The sequence below is a fragment of the Elephantulus edwardii genome, unplaced genomic scaffold (genome assembly GCF_000299155.1).
Source record: "Elephantulus edwardii isolate Elephantulus edwardi_28Jun2011 unplaced genomic scaffold, EleEdw1.0 scaffold00058, whole genome shotgun sequence".
Classification (NCBI taxonomy): domain Eukaryota; kingdom Metazoa; phylum Chordata; class Mammalia; order Macroscelidea; family Macroscelididae; genus Elephantulus; species Elephantulus edwardii.
This window is the reverse complement of record NW_006399808.1, coordinates 17184121-17210455: the sequence shown is the minus strand read 5'-3', so window position 1 is coordinate 17210455 and position 26335 is coordinate 17184121. Positions and strand designations below refer to the sequence as shown.

The 26335-nt window shown below is 37.2% G+C and overlaps 1 protein-coding gene across 1 annotated transcript in view; it reads right to left on the bottom strand.

Moving 5' to 3' along the window:
- The window catches only part of INTU (inturned planar cell polarity protein), a 134571-nt gene that overhangs the window by 24319 nt on the left and 83917 nt on the right, over nucleotides 1-26335 (bottom strand). Inside the window, exons 6-9 of the mRNA XM_006887553.1 lie at nucleotides 25106-25195; nucleotides 16696-16773; nucleotides 13178-13367; nucleotides 4527-4580 (exon numbers count right to left, since the gene is read on the bottom strand). Of these exons, the coding sequence (XP_006887615.1) occupies nucleotides 4527-4580; nucleotides 13178-13367; nucleotides 16696-16773; nucleotides 25106-25195 (412 nt within the window). The remainder of the gene's footprint in view (nucleotides 1-4526; nucleotides 4581-13177; nucleotides 13368-16695; nucleotides 16774-25105; nucleotides 25196-26335) is intronic.

The window sequence follows — 26335 nt, the reverse complement described above, 5'->3', positions numbered from 1 at the left end:
TATTGAGAATACCATGGACTGCTAGGAAAACAAACAGATTTGTTCTGGAAAGGGTAAAATCGGGTGGCTCCTTGGAGGCAAGGATCCTGAGGCTCTGGACATGTGAGGAGAGACCGGTCCTTGGAGAAGGATATCATGCTTGGGAGGATGGAAGGACAGTGAAGGAGGGGAAGGCCCTCTATGAGGTGGATTGATTCAGTGATTGGGATAATCAGGATGGGAGTGTCAGAGACAGTGCGACTGGCACAGGGCAAAGCAGAGTTTAGGCCTGGTGTACATAGGGTCGCTATGAGTCGCAAGCGACTCGACGGTACATAACCACAACCACAACCACAACCACAACAACAACAACAACTTTGTCTATTTCAAATTACAGTTCTTAAGGGATGCTTGAAGCTGTTTGTCTTACATATAAGTTGTGCCATATCAGCAAATGGAAGTCCTTCATTCAGTGAAAGTTTCATACTATCCAGGCCATTAAGTTAGACTCTAAAAGGCATCTTAAAAAGGCATCTCTTCACTAAGTGTATGTTGGATCTTAGTGTCTTGTTTTCTGATACAATATTGGATAACTTTTTGCTGGTATTCATAACGTTTTTTGAGGGCACATTATTTTAGAAGTAGATGACCAGTTCTGCTTCTTAATCTTAGTCTAGAATTTCCACTGAAATTTGTCCACCAATGGTAATTAATCCTTTTGCTACTTGGAATAATGGTGGCATAGCTTCCAGTACTCCAACAAGATGCAAGGCACCACAATATAGCAAACTGACAGATAAGTGGTAGTTATCTGGCACATTACAACAGAAATATAACAATTGGGTGCCTTTAACAAACAGAAATTTATTCTCTCATAGTTTAGGAGGCTAGAATTCCAAATTCTAGGGAAGGTATTCTCTCTCTTTCGATTCTGGAGGAAACTTTTTCTTTCCTTTGGTATCTGTAGGCCTGACATTCCCTGAGGTCTCCACATGTCTTGGTTGGCCATCCTTTATGTCAAGAAGCTATCTTGCCCAGGAACCTCCGCTCCTGGTGATTTTCTGTTGGTCATACTGAGGTTCCCCACTCCTCTTATGTTTGCTTTCCTCCTCTTTTAATATCTGTGAGACAAATGGTGTTTGAGGCCACATCACATGGAAACAGCTGTAATAGGATTAAGGTTTGTTGTATTACATCCTTAATTATTTTACAATAGTTTAGTTTATTATCATGTTATTATCACTACAAGGCTTCCATATTATATCATTATTGGCTGACACAGAAGAATTTAATGAAATGATGTATAACCTAGAGGCAATGGTGATGAAAGAATTCAAGCTTCTCTGAAGTAATCGGCAAAAAACAAGGAATTGATAGCATATCAACTGATACATTTCAACAAAGAGATGCATCCTTGAATGTGCTCACCAGGCTGTGCTATGAAATCTGGAAGACAGCTACCTGGCTAACTGATTGGAAGGGATTCATATTTATTCCAATTCCAAGTGATCCAACAGAGTGTAGAAATTATCAGACAAAATCACTAATACCATATGTAAGAAAATCCTGCTGAAGATTAACTAAAAATGTCTGACAGAGAGCTGCCAGAAGTGCATGCTGGGTTTAGAAGAGGCCGTGGCCCTAGAGGCATCACAGCCAGCGCCAGATGGATATAGGCTGAAAGGAGAGTATACCAGAGGAATATTTACCTGTGTTCATTGACTATGCAAAGGCATTTGACTGTGTGGAACATAACAAATTGTGGGTAACCTTGAGAAGAATGGGAATCCCAGATCACTTGACAGTGTTCATGTGAAAACTTTATTTGGACCAGGAAGCACGCGTGGGAACAGAGCAAGGAAACACTGCAAGGCTCAAACTCAGGAAAGGGGTGCATCAAGGATTTTTAAACTACATACAGGACAGATTATTCGGGAGGCTGGACTTCATGAGGAGGAATGTGGCATTAGGATTGGAGGAAGACTAATCAACAACCTGTGTTATGCAGATGATACAACTTTACTTGCTGAAACTGAAGAGAGCCTGAAGTGTTTGCTGAAGAAGGTCAAGGTCTTCAATATGGATAGAAGCTCAACATCAAGAAGACAAAGATTCTCACCACTGGGCCAACTGGCAGCACCATTATTGATGGAGAAGAGATGGAGATTGTTAATTTCAGCTTGCTCAGTTCCACAATAAAAAATCTTCACACCAGTAGTCAGGAAATCAAAAGACAATTTGCAATAAGTAAGTATACTGTCAGGGACCTCACCAGAATGAAGAGCAATGTCAGTATAAAGATTAAGGGCCATGGTCTTCTACATTACTTACTATGCATCAGAGACCTGAACAATGATTAGGGAGGATAGAAGAATAACAATCAATAACTTTGAGTTGTGGTGCCAGAGAAGAGTACTGAACATATCATGAACTGTAAAGAGAACAAACAGGTCTACTGTATAGAAGGGGAAACCAAATTGCTCTTGGAGGCAAGGATTTTGAAGTTCTGTCTCACATACTTCGGACATCTTGTCAGAAGAAGGGACCAGTCCTTGGAGAAGGACATCATGCAGGTGGATGGATGGGGTAGAAGAGGAAAACTCTGGAAGAGATGGATTGACAAGTAACTGGGGTTATGGGGGCAGGTATGTTGGAGATGGTGAGATTGGCTTAGGATAGGACAGAGTTCAGAATTATTGTGCATAGGGTTGCTATAAGTGGCAGACAACTCAACAGGAAATAACAACAGATGTATTGTGGGGGGCATAATTATAATTTAATCAATGACACATGAGGTCTATAGGGCCTACCAACAACAACAGGTATGTACCGTTGCCAAGTTTCAGTTATTATTATCAATGCTTGCTCATCTTGTCTCACCTATAGTCCTAGCTCTTTACCCCAAGAACCTACTCTACTAAAATATATAACCATACACCCCTCCACTAAATCTATAATCATAATATCATTATCACATATAAAGGATTATTTTAATCTAAAATCTACTTACCAGTATTTATATTTTCTTCTTTGTCTTTTGTTTTTTAAAAAAACTTGTTTAGAAAAAAAATTGTCTGAATCAAGATCCAAATAAGAGTCACACACTGCAACTGATAAATACTCTTAAGTTTCTTACAATATATAGGTTATCTCTCTACTTGCACTTCTAACCCCCCCATCCCCAATTTATTTGTTGATCACACTGTAGCAATGTCCTGTGCCATTTCTCAGATTGGATTTAATCAGTGCAATCTACTCCCCTATGAGACCATTTAACATAGCCCTTCTTTCCTGCATTTCTTACAGATTGTTACATAGATCTTGAAATTTGGTCAAATATATGTCATAGATGCTTTGTGTATTTCCATCAGGAATATACAGTCACTGATGACTACTTTGATGATTAATTGACTGTTGTTAAGTGCTGCTGAGTTGAGTATGACTCACAGTGATCCTATGAACAACAGATCTGAAATCTGCACTATCCTGTGCCATTCTCATCATCTCTGATCTCTGATCTCTCTCATCATCTTGTTCCTACTGTTACAGAGAATTGCAAGCTGGTGATATTCCCATTCTATCGTTTTGTCCTTTACTTTTAGGTAGAACATTTCTATAAAGAAATCTCTTCTTCATCTCTAAATTATAATCTTGAGGTATGATTTAGTGAGGAAAAATGGGATAACCATGTGACAATTCCCCTTTTATGTACCAGCTTTCACAATGAGTTGGTTTCCTAGAATGAGTAGTAATAACTTAGTAATAGTGTATCATTTTTGTATGAACTTAAATATATCTGATTATGTTTTTAATCTATTACAGTTATCCACATAACTGGATGTTCACATTGGAGCCTCTTTCAAGTGTCTCACTGTTTTCAATTTTAACTGGAGTGCAAATTTATAAAACCAATCAGTTTTCCATTTAACTATTCATACACGTGTTGTTTTATGACATTACAAAATTGTCTCTTAACAACTTGAACCCAACTACAATCTTAATAATTTTTGAAGGCTTTCTGATATAATAAGATGTTTCTAGGATTATCTTGTACAGTTCCAGTTCCAAATTTGAACCAGCCATTTCTCTAAGGAGTCCTAGTTCTTTTCAGTGAGATAAGTTATTTAGAGACAATATCGACAGTAATACAGGGTGCTTTTAGGTAATAGGGATACTTAGTGCTACAAAAATGGTTACTTTTTTTAGGCCATTTCAGTAGAAAGAATTAACAAATTAAAAAAAATTCCAATTTAAATTTATAGAATTTTTACTTAACCAGTTTATATAAGGATCCCTATTTTCTCAGTTGTTAATGACATCAATGTGAGTTATCATTTTTTATCACAAAGTATATACTGTGAAAAAATATTTAAAACTTTTCTATTCATGAGTGTAAAAAATATCTTATGGCAAACAAAACAGATTTTGTCTTATGTAAAATTTTCATCTTAAACAAAACAGAGGTCTAATACATATCTCAAGATTATTATAAATTTAATGTATTTGATAGGAAATCAACATTGAGACATTTTAAAATCTACTCTTACCAGTTCTGCAAAATCTGCCGCCTCTAAGTTACTCAGTGCTGTGTCTAATTCCATCTATAGTTAAACACAAAACAAAACAATAACACAAACATTTGGTTCAATTATTTTTTCACTAATGGTCATATAAAAAGTACTCAACTATTTGAAAAAACTGAGTTAATATTTTACTCCTTTGTGTTACTTACAAAGAGTATCAAATAAAACATTATTTTTAGCCTTAATGACAAGAAATTATTTCTTTACTATGTATGATTTTTAGTATCTTGATTATTGTGAAATAGAATTTTCCTATATATGTAAAGTAAAACAATTTAGGATTTAAAGAATTGCTGTTGTAGTTTTAAGTTTTAAAAAGAAATTAACCATTTTAGCGTACAAGTAAAAATCAGAATGTAGTCAACCTATTTGCAGTCCCCCCCCCCCCCGTCACCTCCCTATTGTTTATTTATTTCTCTATGGCTGTATTCTTGGAAAAGATCAGCATTCTTCCCTATGTGCCTCCTAGACACAAAGTTTTGTATAAAAGGGTTGTCAGTCTTTTATTCATGGATGAAAACATGAAGGCAAGAGCTCCCCTGGAATCTGGCACATGGAGCTACCCTATAGAGTTTATTAGAAAAATCTCTTCCTCAGATTTTTTTCCCTAAACTTTTGTTTCTATGGAAACTTCTTCACCTTTTTTCATGTATTACTACTGCTCTTCCTTTAAACAGTCAAACTATAAAAAAAAAAATAAAGTTAACTGGAAGTTTAATATGTAATATATATGTATAAATTTAAAACTTTTAGCAACCAAACCTCATAGCATACATGCTACTTTTGGTAAAAGAACCCTTTTTATTCTGTTTGTTTCAAAGGCCAAGGCACTCTCTGTAGGAGTATGTTTCACAAACTGTGTCTTACTGAGATGACAAAGCTTTTGAAACATTAGTCATGCCTTTCAAAGCGTTTTACACAGTATGACTTATTACTCATTTGTGATCTACATTTCTCACCCTCTAGCAGATACTTTGTGTTCTCTTATTTTTGTGGCTACAATTTCTCTTGTGAAAAAATTACAGTACAAAAGAAAAATTACTCACTTCTGATTTTTGATCTCAGAAACTTTTTAATGTGTTTCTATTTCTGTTATTGTATTGTATATTGCAATACTGTCCAGGCTGATGTACAAGGTTACTGTAATCACCTCTTCATGTTTGTGAAGAGAATGGTAAAATATATTTACTCTTAGTTTTTCTACTATATTCAGGGAAACAGGATTAATATATACATTAATATAGATAAAATGTTTATTTTTAATATATAAGAACATTTGACAAAAATATACACAAATAAAATCCTCAGATACTTGAGAAAGAAGAAAAACCACTGAAATGAGACTTCATCATATAATAAACACAGAACAAGTTTAAGAAACAAAAACAAAAACCAAATCCCAAAATTTATTTCCACTTAAGTGTCACTCTGGAAACTAAGGTGCATCTGATACAGGCTATGGTCTTTGCACTCACTTGTTACGCATCAGAGAGTTGGACCATGACTAGGGAGGAAAGAAGGAGAATTGATGCCTTTGAGCTGTGGTGCTGGAAAAGAGTATTGAATATACCATGGACTGCCAAGAAAATAAACAAATTCATACTGGAGAGGGTTAAACCAGGCTGCTCCTTGGAGGCAAGGATTCTGGGGCTTCGTCTGACATACTTTTGACATGTTGTAAGGAGGGAGAGGTCCTTGGAGAGGGACATCATGCTTGGGAGGGTGGAGGGATGGCACAGGAGGGGAAGACCCTCTATAAGGTGAATTGATTCAGTGACTAGAGTGATCGGGATGGGTGTTTCTGAGGCAGTGCGATTGGCACAAGATAGAGAAGGATTTAGGGCTGTTGTACATGGGGTCGCTATGAGTCGCAAGCGACTTGACGGCACATAACAACAACAACCAAGTTAACCAGGCACGTTACATCATATATTTATGTTTTTAACCAGATTTCTCAAACAAACAAAAAAAATTCTTTAGTATATTCCATTAGATGATATATACAAAGCAATTAAATCCTATTCCTTAAATAAGAAATCCCAAATGAAAAAGTGTTTAAGTTCTTTGAGATTGCTACTAAAACCAAAATAAAAAACCTTAAGGGTTATTATGTTATAAAGACTTTAAATTCATGGAAGAGATCTGTCATTTAATTAGACAAGATCCCTAACTCTTTCTAAAAAGGGAGCTCTAAGAGCTTAGTCTATAGTGAGTTGCGAGATGCTAACCCAAGGTCTGTGTTTTCTGAGGTTCAACCTACTAGCAGCTCTGTAGGAGAAAGACATGCAGTCTCCTTTCATTATGATTTACAGCCATGGAAAATCTAATGGAGGGTTGCTCTGAGTTGAAACTGATCTGAAGGTGACGAATGAGCCTTTCGAAAAAATATTGTTAAATTTCCTACATAAACTATAAAATATAGGAAATGCCTAGCAATATCCTAATTCATGTGTATTAGCCAGGAGTCTCTGGATGATGCACAAGGTAATTATGTTTGGGTGTTAATAAAAGGATTGAAGTTTTTGTCCAGCTAAAGGTACCTTGGAACAACAACCTGGCAATCTCCTTCCCTAAATCAGGTACTGAAAACCCTTTGGGACACAGTAGTATTCTGAAACACATGGGGTCGCCATGAGTCAAAGTTGGCTTGATGGCAACTCACCAGCTGGTACTCAGAAACCCAGATGATATTTTTTTTTAGTTACCAAACCACTATAAAATTCTGAGCACTTGGTACAATGGGCACTGATCTCCACACAGTGGTGGTCAGATTTAACAGATATAACAGAAAAGTTCCGGTAGATAAGCAATAGGTACAAACTGAGAAAACTAATGAAATAAAAACCAAATCCATATACCCATAAAGAATTTTTTCTGGGTGATAGTGATTTCTCAGTTTGATATTCTTTTAGATTATAATAATGAAAAACCATATAATGATTCCAATCAAATATATGTTGAATTCTTAAAAAAAATCGATATAAAGAGGAAATCTGAATGTAAAAGGCAGTCTTTACCATGAGACTCCTAAGATCAAATCAGGCTACACTTAAAAATCTTGGAGCTCTGGTGGTCTAGTGACAAGAAGCTGCACCCCAGAGGTACGCGGTTCAAGTCCACCAGATGCTCTGCTGGAGGAGGAGGGGCAGTCTCCTCCTGTACCAGTCAGATCTGATCTTATGGTACACACACAAAAAATAATAATAAATTTTAAAAAACTCAAAACTTCTTAAAAGATCATAGTATTGAAATCTAATGTAACCAAAGTATAAAGGTATTGCCTTAAAATGTACTAAGTTCTTTCTATCACACAAAAAAGGAAATTACACTTTTTGAAGGAAGATTTTTTTCTATTGAAGAGATTCTGAGATAGGAATAGGAGCTTCTAAGAAGAAAACAGTCCAAGGGTGCAGGAGACAGGCTATCAAGCCAGACATCTTATACGGTGAAAGTACTGTGGGTTCAGTTCCAGACCACTGTCATATGAGTATCACATTAAAGCCACTCTTTGAGAAAGATGAGCAGTCTTCTCCTTTAAAGATTTATAGCTGTGGAAATGAGATGGTGGTTGCTCTGAGTTAGAACTTACTGGATGTCAGTGGGCTTGGTGGATTTTTTTAAAAGTACATATAAGAGTTATGTTTGCATGATATTGTAGCATCTTAAGTATACATTATAAAAAGTTTGAACTTATACAAGAATTACCAAAATATGAAACAGAGACATGAAATGAGCACATGATATTAGACCTATGGTATCAAATCTTATTTCATGCAGGATCATCACCAACCTTAAATTTGTTTGTAAAAAGTTTAATATTACAATTTTTTTCTATGTTAAAGAATTTATTAGCTCATAATTTTGAGAAATGTTTTTCATTCTCTGGATAGTGCAAATGGTTGTGCTCTCACCTACCAGCTAAAAGATTGATGTTGTTGTTGTTGTTATGTGCCGTCGAGTCGCCTGCGACTCATAGCGACCCTATGTACAACAGCCCTAAACTCCGCTCTGTCCTGTGCCAATCGCACTGTCTCCGACACTCCTATCCCAATTATCCCAGTTACTGAATCAATCCACCTCATAGAGGGCCTTCCTCTCCTGCGCTGTCCCTCCACCCTCCCAAGCATGATGTCCCTCTCCAAGGACCGGTCTCTCCTCACAACACATCCAGAGTATGTTAGAAGGAGCCGCAGAATCCTTGCCTCCAAGGAGCCACCCAGTTTAACCCTTTCCAGGACAAATCTGTTTGTTTTCCTAGCAGTCCATGGTATTCTCAATACTCTTCTCCAGCACCACAGCTCAAAGGCATCAATTCTCCTTCTATCCTCCTTGGTCATGGTCCAACTCTCTGATGCATAACAAGTGACTGCGAAGACCATGGCCTGTATCAGATGCACCTTAGTCTCCAGAGAGACACCATTGCTCTTCAGTACTTTGGAGAGTCCCTAACAGCAGACTTTCCCATGGCAATGTGCCTTTTAATTTCCTGGCTGCTGGTGCCAAGACTGTTGACTGTGGAGCCAAGCAAACTAAAGCTGTGTACAATCTCAATCTCTTCACCATCCATCCTGATGCTGCCAATTGGTCCAGTGGTGAGAATCTTTGTCTTCTTGACATTGAGCCTCAATCCATATTGTAGGCCGCAGTCCTTGACACTCTGCAGCATGCGCTTCAGGTCCTCTTCAGTTTCAGCAAGCAGGGTTGTGTCATCCGAGACTTAGGACTTTGAGTCATTCATTGTTACACTTTTCTCCCCACCCACGCTCTCCTCCCCAATTCACTCTTCTTGAAAAGAAAAAGAAAAACTCTTTCATTGTTATGTAGTCCCTCCCCTCCAAGTCCACTCTACTACGTGGCCTTCACTCTGGACTTCTGTAATGACAATATCCATTCATAAGTCCCTTTTAATCAGTTCTCTCCCTCATCTGTTTCAATGAAATATACATCATTCCTCCCCGCTTTTTCTGTCTTCCCTCAACCCTGATGTCAGTCCCGTTTTACAACAGTGACCCTATACAATATTTGTCCTTTTGTGACTGAGATATTTCATCAGCATAAAGTTCTCCAGGTTCATCCATTTTGCATACTATTTCATGAGTTCCTTCTTTTTCAATGATGCATAGTATTCCATTGTGTGAATATATCAGAGCTTCTCTATCCATTCGTTTGTTGATGGGCACCTGAGTTGTTTCCAGGTTTTTGCTATTGTGAACAAAGCCGTGATAAACATGGGTGTGCATTTATCTGCTTGGATGACAGTTATAGTTTTTTAGAGTAAATTCCCAGTAGTGAAACTGTTGGGCCAAATGGTATTTCTATTTGCAACTTTATGAGAAAGCGCCATATAGCCTTCCATAGTGGTTGCACCATTTTACATTCCCACCAACAGTGAATAAGAGTTCCAGTTTCTCCACAACCTCACCAGTATTAGTTGCTTGCTGTTCTGTTAAATTTTGTTATTCTTACTGTCGTGAGATGATATCTTTTGTTAAAAAAAATTTACTTTATTAAATTTAATGAACAATTACAGAGATTTGGGATTTTCATTCATTCATTTTTGCACTTTCCTCCCTGTTCAGACCTCCCCCTGCAGTTCGCTCCTCTCTTTGAAAAGCAAAATTCCTTCTTTGGTATACAATCCCCCCGCACCCTTCCCACCACCCTGAGTACACTCCACTATGCAACCTTAATTCTGGACTCTTATGACAACCATAATACCTTATCATATATCGCTTTTAAATTATTCTCTCCCTCATCTGTTTCAATGCAGTATATATAATTTATCCAGTTTTTTTTCAGTCTTACCCCAACCCTGATGTCAGTCCCATTATACAACAGTGGCACCATGCAGTATTTTGTGCTGAGATATTCACTCAGCATAATGTCCTCCAGGGTCACCCATTTTGAATAATATTGCATGAGTTCCTTGTTTTTCAATGCAGCATAGTTTTCAGTTGTGTGAATATACCACAGATTCTCTATCCATTCGTTTGTTAATGGGCACCTGGGTTGTTTCCAACTTCTTGCTATTGTGAACAAAGCAGCGATAAACATGGGTATGCATATATCTGCTTGGATGTCGGTTATGGTCTCTTTAGGGTATATTCCCAGTATTGGAATTGCTGGATCAAATGTATGTCTATTTGCAATTTTTTGAGAAAGCGCCACACCACTTTCCACAGTGGTTGCACCATTTTACACTTCCACCAACAGTGAATAAGGGTTCCAGCTTCTCCACAACCTCGCCAGCATTTGTTGCTTGCTGTTCTGTTATATTTTGTTATTCTGACTGGGGTGAGATGATATCTCATAGTTGTTTTGATTTGCATCTCTCTCAGAGCTAGGGATTTTGGACATTTCTTCATGTGCTTGTTGGCCATCTGAATGTCTCCTTGGGTGAAATGTCTGTTCATATCTTGTGCCCATTTTTCAATTGGATTATTTACCTTTATGCTGTTGTGGTTCTTAAGTATTTTATAAATTCTAGATACAAGCCCCTTATCTGACATGTCATTCCCAAATACTTTTTCCCAGTCTATGGCTTCCCTTTTTACCCTGGTGGAGAAGTTTTTGTATGTGCATAGGAATTTGATTCTTAGAAGGTCCCATTCATCTATTTTATCTTCTCCTGGTTGTAGATGAGATGATATTTGTATCTCTCTTAGAGCTAGGGATTTTGAACATTTCTTCATGTACTTGTTGGCTATCTGAATGTCTTCTTTGGTGAAGTGTCTGTTCATATCCTGTGCCCATTTTTCAGTTGGGTTATTTAACTTTATCTTGTTGTGGTGAATATTACAAATTTTAATAAAGGGAAATATGCCTGTACTTTCTATCTATATTAAATGTGCATTTTCTTATGAAAACACAAGTGAAGGTTAGATTAGATTATTATCATACTTTTTGGTTTTGACATGCTTTAGGAAAATGATAGCCATTGGTCTGTAACATCAAAAGATGCATCTTCAGATAGTTGACAAAATAGAAACAGCAAACTTCCTTTAAAGAATACACTTTACAAATAAAGAGTAATAATACTCTTTACAAAATAATACTATTAAGATCTGTATATAATGTGACAGTTCAATTGTAACTCATAACTCTATTTAAAAATGGCAAACTCATTGCCATAAAGTTGGAAATGACTCATAGCTGACCCTCCACCGTTTTTTTAGAGGCCGTAAGAAGCTGTGCTGCAATCCCAAGGCACACAGTCCAAATTCACCAAATGCCCCATGGGAGAAAGATGGGCAATCTCCTCCCATACATTTAACTCCTCTACAAACCCACTGCATGGTTGGCTATGAGTTGGTTCCAACTTGATGGCACACAACAACAACAACAACAACAACAACAACAAATCACATAGGAGGAGAATGCTCATTTTTCTCCCTTAGAGTCACCAATGGACTTGAATCAGCACCTTTAAGTTAGCAGTGCAATTCTATAGACTATGCCCCTAGAGGTATTTATTTTTGCCTTCATTTTACAGATGAGGAAACCTAACATAGAAAATGAGATGTTAATGAGTATCATTTAGTCAGTTCCAACTTATAATGAATCTATGCACAATATAAAGGAACCCTGACCAATCTTGTGCCATCCTCAAAATCTTTGATGTACTTAACCCAACACGATGGTCATTATGTTATCTTATTTATGGGTCTTTTTTTCTTTCATTGACCCTCTACTCTTCCAAACATGATGTCTTTCTCCCAGGACTAGCCTCTCCTTATAAAATGTCCACCAAGTACAGGAAACAAGCCTCAATATCCTTGCTTCTAAGGAACACTCTAGCTGTACTTCTTTCAAGAGAGATTTGTTTGTTCTTTTGGCAATCCATGATATAGTGCAACATAAATTATTGTCAATTTGTAGGGAAAAGGCTTTATTTCATAACGGATCATGGAATTTCATGAAAATGAAACAGAATCTTGATGTGGAGTTTTACTACAATGCAACTTCCGTTTCATCAAGGAATAGGAACCGGCCACGGCACCATGTCTCATTGAATATTAATGCAAGTGATGTGACTAAGTAGATTATTTATATCATGATCTACATTAAAACATGTCTGAAATAATCTTCTCAGTCATTTAACAGCAGAGTGATTCTTTGTACACAGATATGATTAAGATCATCCTGGCAAAACTTAGTCATCATCAATTTAAAATATCTAGGAATTAGCTGAATAACTAGTCACATTTATTCAAGTGGAAGAAGACTGTGCAGTCATTAGTCACATCTGGGATGAGCTTGTTAGCCCATCATTTCTGCCAATTGAATATATGTGTGTGTGTGTATTTTCCTAACTTGATAACATTATATAATAAAATTAGTCACAAAATTTAAAAGTGAGACATGCCATATAATTATTATAATTTCTGAAAAGTATTCCCAATTAGTACACAGCTGTTAAAGTAAGATGCAAGAACTTTCACTTAGAATAATTTGTCTTCTAATCTCACTGCATTTGAACATTTATTTTGTCAAGTAATTGCTTAATTCTTATCCATAAAATTGAAAAGGAAAAAAAAACAAAGTGAAGGAAAAGAGAGAAGACAAAGAGCTACTAGGAAGTTTGTTACAATTTTCTTAATGATCTCCACAATTACCTTGACGTCCTGTGGAAGTGTAAGCCACCGAACTCCAGGAAGATGGTCTAAAAGCACTGCACTGGAAGCATCATAATGTTGTGCACTGTGACTCACATCTGAATTTAGTTTAGGAGGCTGAAGAGCTCTTTGAAAGAACAAGCTGAAGAAATGATCCAAATGAGGAACATTCTCAGTCTGGCAGAATGCACTGAAGAAACAAGAACTATAAGTTAGAATATGGAACCAACGGTCATTTTTGTATGTTCTTAAGGGGTCCGAAAGGAACTCTGGTGGGCTGTTGTTGTTAGGTGCTGTCGAGTATTACCAATAAAGACCCTATGACCAAAAGATCTGAACCTGGTCCTATTCTGTATCCTCACTCCTCCTAACACATTAGATCCCATTGCAGTAGTCATCGTGTCAATCCACCTGGTCAATGGTCTTCCTCTTCTTCACTGACCCTCCACCTTTCCAAGCACCATGTCCCTCTCCAAGGAATAGCTCCTCCTAGCAACATGTCCAAAGTATGTGGGGTGACACCTCATCATCTTTGCTTCCCAAGAACACTCTGGATGCACTCTTTCCAAGACATATTTGTTTGTTCTTTTGGAGTTCCATGGGCTATTCAGTGTTCTTTTCCAACATCACAGCTCAAAGGCATCAATTCTTCCCCTGTCATCCTAACTCACTGTCCAGTTCTCAGATGCATATCAAGTGACTGGAAAGAGCATGGCCTAAATCAAACACACCTTAATCCTCAAACTGATATCATCACTCCTCAATAATTTGGAGATGTCCCTAACTGTAGACTTTCCTAGTGCAATATGTCTCCTGATTTCCTGACTGGTAGTACCAATGGTGTTAACTGTGGATCCAAATAAGTTGAAATTATTGACAGTCTCAATCTTTTTTCCATCTATTATGATGTTTCCTATCGATCCACGGATATGAAATTTTGTCTTCTTGATATTGAGATGCAGTCCATATTGAAAGCTGCATTCCTTGATATTCTACAACAAGTGCTTCAAGTCCTCTTCACTTTCAGCAAGCAAGGTTGTGTTATCTCTGTAACACAGGTTATTGATGAGTCTCCCTCTGATCCTGCCACATTCCTCTTCACAGAATCCAGCTTCTTGAATAACTGGCGCTGCATACAGATTGAATAGGTGTAGAGAGAGAATACAACTTTGAAGCACTCCCCTAATTTTAAACCATGTAGTGTTCCCTTGCTCTGTTTGCACCACAGCCTCCTGGTCTAGGTATAGGTTCCACATAAGCACAATTGGGTGCTCTGAGATTTCCATTCTTCTCAATGTCAGCCACAACTTGTTATGATTCATACAGCTAAATGATTTTGCATAGTCAATAAAGTACAGATTGACATTTTTCTAGCAGTCTTTACTTTTAGCCAGTATCCATCTGACATCAATAATGATATCCCTGGTGTCATGGCCTGTTCTAAATCTTGCTTCTGGTAGTTTTCTAACTCTGTACTGTTCTAGCTGTTTTTGAATTATTTTCAGCAAAATACTGCTGCTGGTGGCTTAGTGGGTGAAAAGTTGCACTGAAAACTTAAAGGCTGTAAATCTGAATCTATCAGCTGCTCTTACGAAGAAAGAAGGACAATTTCTTCCCATGCAATTTACAGCCTCTAAAAACTTGCTGAAAGGTAAGTCAGTTCTAAATTGACAAGCACATAAAAATAAGTGGTCTGAAACTTTTCCACTGACACAAGCTCTCCTCAACTTCCTTCCTTAGTAAAAACGTCACCCCTAATATTACTTATGGATTGTGTCTTGATCATCGTTAAAAACAGCAAATATTTAATTAGTTTATACTATATGACTTGTACTGCACTGATCCTTTACATGTATTAACATCTCTAACTCTAACCATGCAGGCATTTTTATTATTCATGCTCATTTTATAAAGAAAGTATAGCTCAGATTAGTAAGCAAATTGCCCCAAATCACACAATTTGTAAAGAGGAGAGCTAGATTTAATCCTAGATCTAACTACTTTACTCAATCTTAACTAGTCCATTGAGACAGACTTTACAAAAATGAAATAAAACCATTATCTACAGCTCAACTAAGTTAGAAATTCTATTAAAAGAGCAAATAAAGCTAATTGTAAAGGATTTATGTTAAGTGAACCTATGAAAGCAACTAGTTAGGATAAAAACTTAGGCAAAATTGTAAAGCAGGTAAAATTTGGTTTTAGTTACCCAGGGCACTAGTGCTCGTTTTATGCCCTTCAAACTTAATGAAAGGAGCCTTAACAACGTAGTACATAAAATGTTGGGCTGACTTTCCATGAAACCATCTACATACAAGAATTTAGAGATTTATATTGTTATACAAATATTTTAAATACCCACAAAAAAAGGTTAACAGTTTGATTCTACTTCACTTGAGAATGGTAGGTAGTCTCTTTCTGTAAAGATTTACAACAACTGACTTAAAAACAGTGAGTTTTAATTTTAAAGAAGCCATTTCTTCATTAGAAATAGAAAAAGTTATAGGCAATCTTCATTATTATAAATTCTGTAACTAAAATTCTGTCTCCTTGTTAAAATTCATTTGTAGCATAAAAATCAATATACTCATGGCACTTTTGTGGTTATTTGTGATTATATGTAGCACTGCCTGATGTATAGCTGAGAATGAACAAGGCAAGGATTTGCCATCTTGTTTCAATTCTCATAGTGTAAACAAATATCTTTTCTATGCTCTATCTAGTATCAAATCTTATGCAATTTTTGCTTATTGTTCATGATTTTGCTTTGAAAAATCCCCCAAGCACAGCACTAAAGTGCTCTTCTAGTAGTTCTAATTGTAAAAAGTTGTGATGTGCTTTATGAAGAAAATATGAGAGTTAGGTAAGCCATATTCAGACACAATTAAGGTATTCTGGCTGAGTTTAATGTTAATCAGTAATATATAAGTTGTCTTTAAACAGAAATACAAATCTTGTCACTGCCTTTAATAGCTTGTCTTTTATATACATTCATATATGGTGTTCTCTGTAAATATACATAGCACAATAATAATAGAAACCACTTTAAACTAATTTTGTCAAGAAATGAGAGAGAAAAAAACATTTAGAATCTGCTCACTATATGAAGAAATGCTCTCATATTTACCCCTATGGAAATAGGTCAAATTAGAATATCGTTGAGGTGGCATTATTATTCTATTTAAGGAATATATGAGAGCCCTTTCCTAAAAAATGGTAGATTAAATGGATAATTGCTCAGGGTTGTAAAATAAAAAAAACAAGTAATGAACAGACCCTTGACAGTACAGAATGACTCAATGACGAGGGAAATGGGTTGATGTGTGTCGGATGTGGTGAGGATGGCACAGGATAGGGCAGGTTTCAGATCCGTTTTTCATAGGGTCACTATAAGTTGTAGTCAGCACAACAGCACATAATAACAACAGCGTCTTGCCAAGCAAGGAGCATTATATAGTGGAAAAATAAATTTAGAATCAACAATTTAAAACATCTGATTAATTCCAAGGAGTACTTACCTATCTAAAGAACCATACATAAATTTTAAAGTTTTGGCAGCATCTTCTATCATATTCCTTAGCTGAGGAAGAGGAACTCTAAAAAAGATAAAAACATAATTATTTATTTTACACAAAAAAATCAGATGATACATATGTAAAAGCAGCAGAATTTTTATATATAAGGATCATAAGGAGTTTTATGTTCCAAGTGTGAGTCTAACAGTGTAAAAATAGCTGTTTAGTGTATTAGCAATTGACCACTAGGAGGTCGAGATTTGGGGGCCTAGTATAAATCATATAGGCCTTTTTTTATGATCACATATAGGCAAATGTTAGCTTGGAAAGTAGAAGGTCAGCTAAAAAAAGGGCAAAACTCTTAACAAGGTGGCTGCAACAATGGGTTTAAACACTGCAGATTGTGAGAACAGTGACGGACTGAGCAGGGTTTCATCTTGTCATACACAATCAGAGCCAACTTGACATTACCTAACAGTGTCTTCATCTGTAAAATGGGTCCAAAAGTACTTCTCAGAATGAGTCTGAGCATTAACGAAATGAATACATACAAAATACTTAGTGTAATAAACAGGCCTAGAGAAGAAATTATAATTCTATTTACCAATACAAGCATACATTGGAAATGTTGCAGAATCAATTCTAGACAACCAAAAAAATGAATAGTGAAAAAAAAAAAAGTAGTCACACATATTTTTTGGTGGCTTAATGGTAAGGAATTGTGCTGCCAATTGCAAGGTAATGCAGTTCAAACCCACCAGCTGCTCTGAGGAAGAAAGAAGGGCAATCTCCTCCTGTAAGATTTACTGTTTCTGAAAACCCACTGGAGGGTCAACTGTGACTCAGTTCTGACTTGGTGCTCAACAACAACAACAACAACAAGAAAGAATATAAAAAGGAGCTATGGTGGCTTAATGGTAAGGAGTTGCGCTACCAACCCTAAGACACATGGTTTGAATTCATCAGCTGCTCCATGGGAGAAAAATGGGCAGTCTCTTCCTGTGTGATTTAAAGGCTCTGAAAAACTGCTGAATGATCAATTATGGGTCAGTTCTGGCTTTATAGCACTTCACAGCAACAAATAACATAAATGTATATAAAAGAGAATATTGGTGGCTTAGTGGTAAGGATTTGGGCTGCCAGCTCAGAGACACACAGTTCCAATCCACCAGCTGCCCCACAGAAGAAAGATGGGTAGTCTCCTTCCATATCATATATATCAACTGTCTCTGAAAACCCTCTGGAGGGTCAGCTATGCATCAGTTCTGACTCAATGGCATATAACAACAATAACAAGTGTTATAAAAGGGCAAGGGTTGCACTGACAACCCAAAAGAACATGGGTTGAATCTACCAGCTACTGCTCCTCAGGAGAAAGATGGGCGATCTCCTTCCACACCATTTAGAGTCTCTGAAAATCCACTGGAGGGTCAGCTATAAGATCGTTCTGCCTCGACGGGACATTACAACAAAAAACAACAATGCAAAGAAAAGTTACGTTTACACTATATTATAGTCATTGGTTTGGAAGCAGGAGTGACATCCACTTCCTAAACATGCTTCTGGAAACTCTATAAACTTTAAGAAATGACGATAATTATAGAAAGGCTTCAGGTCTTTTGTTCATAGGGTTGCTATAAGTCATGCTTGACTTGATGGCAATCAACAATCGAGTCACTGGAGCTGTAACGGTGTAGTCCATAGAGTGTTGGCCAGAAGGTTATGAAAATCTGACAGTTCAAAACCACTTGCTCTGTGGGAGAAAGATAAACAGACTTCTTCCTTTAAGATTTATAGTTTAATTGATGGAAGGCTGCTATGAGCTGGGATCAACTTGATGGCAGTAAGTTTAGTCTATTAAGTGTGCAATAATATTGCAAAAAGTTTGAAAGACTGCAAATATTACCAAAAGTGACAAGGAAACATAAAATCAGCATATGTTGTTGGGAAAATGGTGCTAAAAACTGCTTAATTTAGAGTTGTTACAGACCTTCAATTTGTAAAAAAGCAGATTTACTTTTTTTTTTAACTGAAGTTTTACACAAATTCTGCAAGACAAATTGTATAATTTCCATTCATGGGCAAGATTCAACAAAAATGCAATAATTAAAATGTGAAGAGCAATTAAATCCTCACTTTCTCACTTCTCAATCATCTTTCACATGAGCCCTCTATGTAGTAATCTCTCTCTGTTCTCAGTTACCCAGTAAGGTCAAATCTTGCCCATTCAAAGAGAACTACTGCAATCTGTTAAAGAAACTCAGAAGTTCCTACAACCTGGGGATTTGTTACCGTTGTTGTTACGTGCTGTCGAGTCGCCTGCTATTAATAGCAAACCTATGTACAACAGCCCTAAACTCTGCTCTATCCTGTGCCAATCTCACTATCTCTGACACACCTAACCCCATTACCCGTCACTGAATCAATCCATCTCATTGAGGGTCTTCACCCTCTTCAGGATGAACCTGTTTGTTTTCTTCGCAGTCCATGGTATATTCAATACTCTCCTCCAACACCACAGCTCAAAGGCATCAATTCTCCTTCTATTATCTGTAGTCATTTTCCAGCTCTTTGATGCATAGCAAGTGACTGCAAAGACTACGGCATGTATCAGGTGCACCTCAGTCTCCAGACTGACATTGTTGTATTTCAGTACTTTAGAGAGGTTTCTAACCACAGACTTTTCCAACGCAATACGTCTTTTAATTTCTTGGCTGCTGGTGCCAAGAGTAGTGACTGTGGAGCCAAGCAAATCTGGGGATAGCTTCAGAATTTTTCTACTACCCTCCCAGTATTTCAGGAGTCACAAGCTCAGGGGCCTACCCTGAGATCTCTCCCCTTCATTTTCTAATGCCTACCACTGCTTTGGGTTTAATGACTCACAGAGCTCATAAAAAAGTATATGCATCTTCACTTATCAATCTGGAGTAGATAAAATTGATGAATAGGACCTTAAAATAAAATACCTATGTGCATCAAAACTTTTCTCCATTAGGGTGAAAAGAAAGCCCATAGATTGGGAAAAAACATTTGGCTACAAATGAACATACCATGGACTACTAGGAGAATAAACCAGTTCATCCTGGAGAGGATGAAGCCAGCTTGCTTCTTGGAGGCAAGGATTCTAAAGTATCATCTGACATAGTCTGGACATGTTGCAAGGTGGGATCAGTCCTTGTAGAGGGATGTCATGCTTGATAGGGTAGAGGGACAGTGCAGGAGAGAAAGACCTTGATGAGATGGACTGATTCAGTGACTGTGGTATTGGGGGTAGAAGTATCAGGGACAATAAGATTGGCACAGGACAGAGTAAGATTTAGGGCTATTGTACATAGGATTGCTATTAGTCGTAGGCAACTCAACAGCGCATAACAATAACAACAACAACATTTAAGACAAAAATCTCATTACTAAAGTTTACAGAATACTGTAGAACCTCCACAAAAGAAAAAAAAACCCCAATTACATTATGAGCAAAAGATATGAAAAGATTCTTCACAAAGGAAGACATTCGGATGCACAACAGACACCAAAAGAAATGTTCAAAATCACTAGCAACCAGAGATACACAAATCAAAACAACAATGAGATCCATGTCACTACAGCAGCAGTAGCAAAGTTTAACGCAACATAATAAATGCTGGAGAGGATGTAGAGAGGCTGGAACTCTTACATGCTGCTGGTGGAATTGTAAAATGGTACAACAGCTATCAAAGGTAGTTTGGCATTTCCTCAAAAAGCTGAAACAGAAATCCCATATGTTCACAGAAACATTATTCACAATAGTAAGAAAATGGAAACTGCCCAAATGCCTGTCAACTAATGAATGTCAGCTTGAGAACTAGAGTACATTTACACAATGGAATACTATGCAGGACTACAGAATGACTTTGTAAAACACTATATAACTTGGGAGAGAATAGAGATCATGATGATGAGTGAAATAGCTCAGTTATATAAGGACAAATATTGTACAAGGTCATTATGCAAGATATGAACAAATGTTCAAAAGGGGAAGTGGAAGTGGAAAGAGAGGCATAAAAAGTGGAAGAGGGAAAATCACTGGGATAGAAGAGGTGGAGAGGAGAGGGATGAATGATTGGGAAATGTTCCAAGGGGACATGAAAAGACAGGGACAACAGGCATACAGCAATGGCTTTATTATTATATTATTATTATTATATACAATATGATGCATATAAATGTATAAAACACAAGGTAAAGAAAACACAACATATATGACTGATTTTATAAAATGCAAAGTAAGTGTATTATATGAATGATTGTATGCAAACCAATAAAGAAATTTTTAAAACATTTGTTTCCTAGAGTGAAAAACAGATATATTAGATAAAGAAAATATACAATAAGAGACTGGACAGACATTATAATTAATTAGATCAATCAATTGAAATTAATGGTATAAAGCAAACTATATAAATGATGAAATGAAATTATAATTACATTATAAAGCAAAGTTTGAATGAATGATAGAATGTAAACTTCAACTCAAATTTTGGAAAATAAATTAAGATTATCATAAGACATACATGGGCACAGTCTGGGAGGGTTCTCAACACTGAGTTCCACATCCCAAGGCGGGCATGTAAACCTCACTTCAGTAGTTAGGAGACTCTCAGAGCTTCAGGTTCAGAGCATTTATTGGTTTCAATCATATGCATGAGGCCTCATTGCATATGCATCCTTAGACTAGTTAAGAAAATACAAGATGATCTTTCTGGTCATTCATTAATATACATTGTTAGGAATGATTTGGAAGTTTTAGATAATAAAGAGGATTAATTTATTGAGAAAATGACAGGGCTTATCTCTCAGGAACTAAGCACAGCTGTTTTTTGTTTATATGGTGATTTACTACTGTACAATTTTCATAAGGTGATTTGCTACTGTACAAATTGATTGCTCTAATAGAGAAATTGAGGTCTAAGAAATTAAGTAATTTGTGAGGGTCACAATGGAAGGAAAGCCTTCCTGTGAGCTTACACATTCTGACTGATTTCAAAAGTTAATTCTCTGGAGTACCCACACTACCCATTATTCACTGCAGCTATCACAAAAGAATGGTACATCAGCTGAAAGCACATATACCTGGGTCATGACAATCCATCCCTCCTCCATTCTTGTCTAGGGCAGCATTTTAAAGAGTTGTGCTGCTAACCAAAGGGCTGCACATCTCCAGTGGTTTCAATTTATCAGCTCCTCCATGCAGTTGGGGATGATAGGGAGTCAGGGACAACAATGAGAATGGCTAGTCTTCAAGATAAGATTTACAGCCTTGAAGACCTGGAGGGTAGGAATGAACTCAAGGACAGTGAGTTTGAGTTTAGTTTGAGTCTGTAGAATGGAAATACTCTGGCTAATGGGGGAGAAATCGTAGGGCTGCCAGTTCTTTTACAAGCTGTGCACACAATGCTGAGGACACAAAAACACATGATATTGCAATTCTCCATTTCCTAGTTTGAGCATATGGGAATAATACCACCTACCTCTCATGGTTATGTGAAATAACATAACCATGTAGTACAGAGGTATGAGCATCAAGAGAGGCTGGGTAATTGGGTAACTAGGGCTTATTTTGGACTTGAAGCTAAGGACAGAGAATAAAAGGGGTCTTCAAATTCATTCTGATGTATGAAGCCAAATTCTCTACAATAGGAATGATCCTATGTATTAGGGAAGACCCCTCTAAAGTATTAATGATTGAACTGGCCACAACATCCTCTGTGCAGCAGACTTTTGGTCTGAAGCCCAGAAGTGAGAATCTTTCCTTTTTTGGCTTCAGGATAAACCTCTGGAAACTATCTTTGTCTGCCTAACTTGGCTGCTGTCAAGAGTGTGGCTGGGTGGCCTCTGTTCAGTTCCATAGCTGGAGTTCACTCTTAATTGCCTGCGCTGATTCTTCTCTTTTTCCTTCTGAAATATGATGAAATTAAAGAAAAATGTTTTATCTTTCCTCAAGTACTTTATTCAAGATGTTCTCCAAATCTTATAAACCCAAACTTTAAAAGGCATCCTATTTGTTCACAATCCCAACTGACATAGAATAGTCTCCTAAATGGGATCCCTTTTCAGACAGAAGAATATACTAGGTTTTCTTAGTTTTGGGTTTTTTTTATTCTTTTCTGGATAGCTACCATGTAGTACATGTTACAGAACCATTATCTCCTTCTGCCAAATTTAATAATTTCTACTTTTATGATGGATCATATCTCCTATGGAAAATTTAAATCACCATTAAAATATAACAATCTTGATAATTTTCACCACAGCTTCTTTTGGAACTCATTTAGGGTGTTAAAACATGTCTACAAATTCTTTGATATTCTTCCCCACAAAAGGTGGAGTATGGGTGAGATTTAATAACTTGTTTTAATAAACAGAATACGGTGGTTATTCTTTAACTATAAACTATAAAAAGTTTACTATTCTAATACTATAAACAGTACAAGTTGTTACTCTATAACTAGGTTATAAATGGTGCGACAGTTTCCTCTTCCTTCTCTCTTCTGGACTGCTTGTTTGGGGCACCCAGTTGATATGCCATAAGGATACTTAAGCAGGTCTATGGAGCAGTCTACATGGCAAGGAACGAAGGCTTCCTAATGAAAGCCATGTGCTAACTCATCTCGGAAGCAGATAACCAGCTCAAGTCAAGTTTTCAGATGAAAATAATCCTTGCCAATATTTTAACTGTAGCTGCAAAGGTCATCTTGAGCCAGCTAAGTCATTACTTGGTTTTTAACCTACAAAAATGCCTACAAGATAATAAATATTTAGCGTTTTAAGTCTCTAAATTCTGGAGTAATTCGTTATGTCACAGTAGATGAAACACTATTAAATAATGAAAAAAATTTGGTTAATGAAGTAATTCAGTAAACAGCTATATTTGTGTCCAGTAACATTACAGTTGTTCAGACTGAGAGTTGACTGAACAACTGGTATTTTTGTCCACGGTTTTCTTCATTGTAAGCTTAGTGTTAACGTTCTCCAGTGCTTACTTTGGTATTTTTAAACTACTCTTTGGTATACCCTGCCTACCCCTGCACCTTTTTATTTTTGTTGTACTTAAACTCATTATTACAGTCACTGTGCCAATCCATCCCGTACAGGATCAGGCAGAGCTGTGGTTTGTTGTACACAGGGTCACTATGAGTTGGAGTTGACTTGATGGCACCTAACAACAACAACAGCAGCATTTGGTAGATAATATGCCAAAAAAAGGAAAATTGCTGTTTCTGTGTGGCATCAAGTTATTTCTGACTCTGACGACCTATATGATAGCACAGAACTGCTCCATAGTTTCCTAGGCTGTAGTAATTATAAGAATAGATCAGAGCTCTTTAAAAAAAGCAACAAAAGTGCTTAATAAAAGTTTCTCAATTATTTTTTAGAGTAGGCAAATATGTAGACTGTAACTTTTAAAAATCATTGAACAGAGACTAAGATTCATTAGTCGAAAAGGAGTTAAACCTCCCTGCCCTGACTCCTAGTTTTTAATGGTCTACTAGGTTAGATAAATAACATAATAGAAATTATTCAGACCCTCAATAAATTTCAGTCCTGTCTCTCGTTAATTATGGCAAGTTATTTAACACTCTCCATTTCACTCTCCTCATCTCTGTAAACAGGGCTGGTAGTTAAGAAATGGATCATCTCAGGCTGATTTTGAAGATTATATGAGATTAATGAATGCAAGACTCTCAACCAGATGGAGTGAAACGGTGACTGCTGCAATGGCCTCTTGTTTGTCAGAAAGTGTGAGTATGGCACAGGAAAGAACAGGGTTCAGATCTGTTGTTCATGGGGTTACTATGACTTGCACTTGACTTGATAGCACCTCATAACAACAACGAATGCAAAAAACCTAGGAAAATCAGAGGGTTCATGCTCAGCTCTTTAAATGTCAATCCTGCTTTGACTTCCAATTATCTAAGTAAGATATATTTCAAAAAAAGCTAATGGGGAAGCCAATTCATTTGAGAGTTAAATACTCTCTATTTTCTCAGAGGTTTACAACATCAGGCAAAATGCCCTTCTGCTGAATCTTAAGTGTTTAAATTCCTTAATATGTAAAATCAAAATGATTCTGCCATTACCAGAAGTTTGTACAGAGGATGATTATTAAGCTCATCTCTCAGCTACCTTTGTATCAGACAAATCTTGGAGAAAAGTGATTGACACTTTCTAATTGCTCCAGCTGGGAATTCAAGGCACCTTTCTATAATACTCATACCAAACAAGCATATCTACTGATGCAACTGGTACAATATCTTTAAATCCTATATTACTTAAGGACTTTGCCTTTTGATTATTTAATGAAATTGACGTTAACAGCATTTAAGAAATGACTTCTTAAATACTTAAAGCATTAAAAAAAAAGATCTCAACTTACTCTTCAGCAGGAAGGCCAATTAACAACAATTTGTCAGATTCTTTCCAATAAGCCACATGAACATGTTTCCCATTTAAAAGGAGAGAAGAGCTAAGGGAAAAAAAAGTCAAAATCAGGTTCTAATACCCTTAAATGTCATAAGATTATAAGCAGACACTTATAAAAGACTGCAGATAGTAGTCGTTGTTGTTATGTGCCGTCGAGTTGCTTGCGACTCATAGCGACCCTATGTACAACATCCCTAAACCCTGCTCTATCCTGTACCAATCGCACTGCCTCTGACACACCCATCCCGATTATCTCAGTCAATGAATCAATCCACCTCACAGAGGGTCCTCCCCTTCTGGGCCGTCCCTCCACCCTCTCAAGCATGATGTCCCTCTCCAAGGACCTCTCCCTCCTTACAACATGTCCAAACTATGTCAGATGAAGCCTCAGAATCCTTGACTCCAAGAAGCAGCCTGGTTTAACCTTCTCCAGATGAATCTGTTTGTTTTCTTGGCAGTCCATGGTACATTCAATACTCTTCTCCAGCACCACAGCTCAAAGGCATCAAATCTCCTTCTATCCTCCTTAATCATTGTCCAACTCTCTGATGCATAACAAGTGACTGCAAAGACCATAGTCTGCAACAGACACACCTTAGTCTCCACAGTGACACCACTGTTCTTGAGTACTTTGGAGAGGTCCTTAACAGCAGACTTTCCCATTGCAATACGGTTTTTGATTTCCTGGCTACTGGTGCCAAGAGTGTTGACTGTGGAGCCAAGCAGACTAAAGTTGTTAACAATCTCAATCTCTTCCCATTCATCCTGATGCTGCCAATTGGTCCAATGGTGAGAATCTTTGTCTTTTTGACATTGAGCTTCAGTCCATAGTGAAGGCTGCAGTCCTTGACCCTCTACAGCAAGCATTTCAGGTCCTCCTCAGTTTCAGCAAGCAGAGTTGTGTCATCTGCATAATGCAGATTGTTAATAGTTCTTCCACCAATTCTGATGCCACACTTCTCCTCATAGAGCCCAGCCTCTCGGATAATCTGCTCTGCATACAGGTTGAAAAGGTACAGAGATAGGACACATCCCTGGCGTACACCCTTCCCTATTTTGAACCATGCAGTGTTTCCTTGCTCTGTTATGACGACTGCCTCTTGGTCCAAGTATAGGTTTCGCATTAGCACGATCAAGTGTTCTGGGATTCCCATTCTTCTCAGAGTCAGCCATAGTTTGTTAT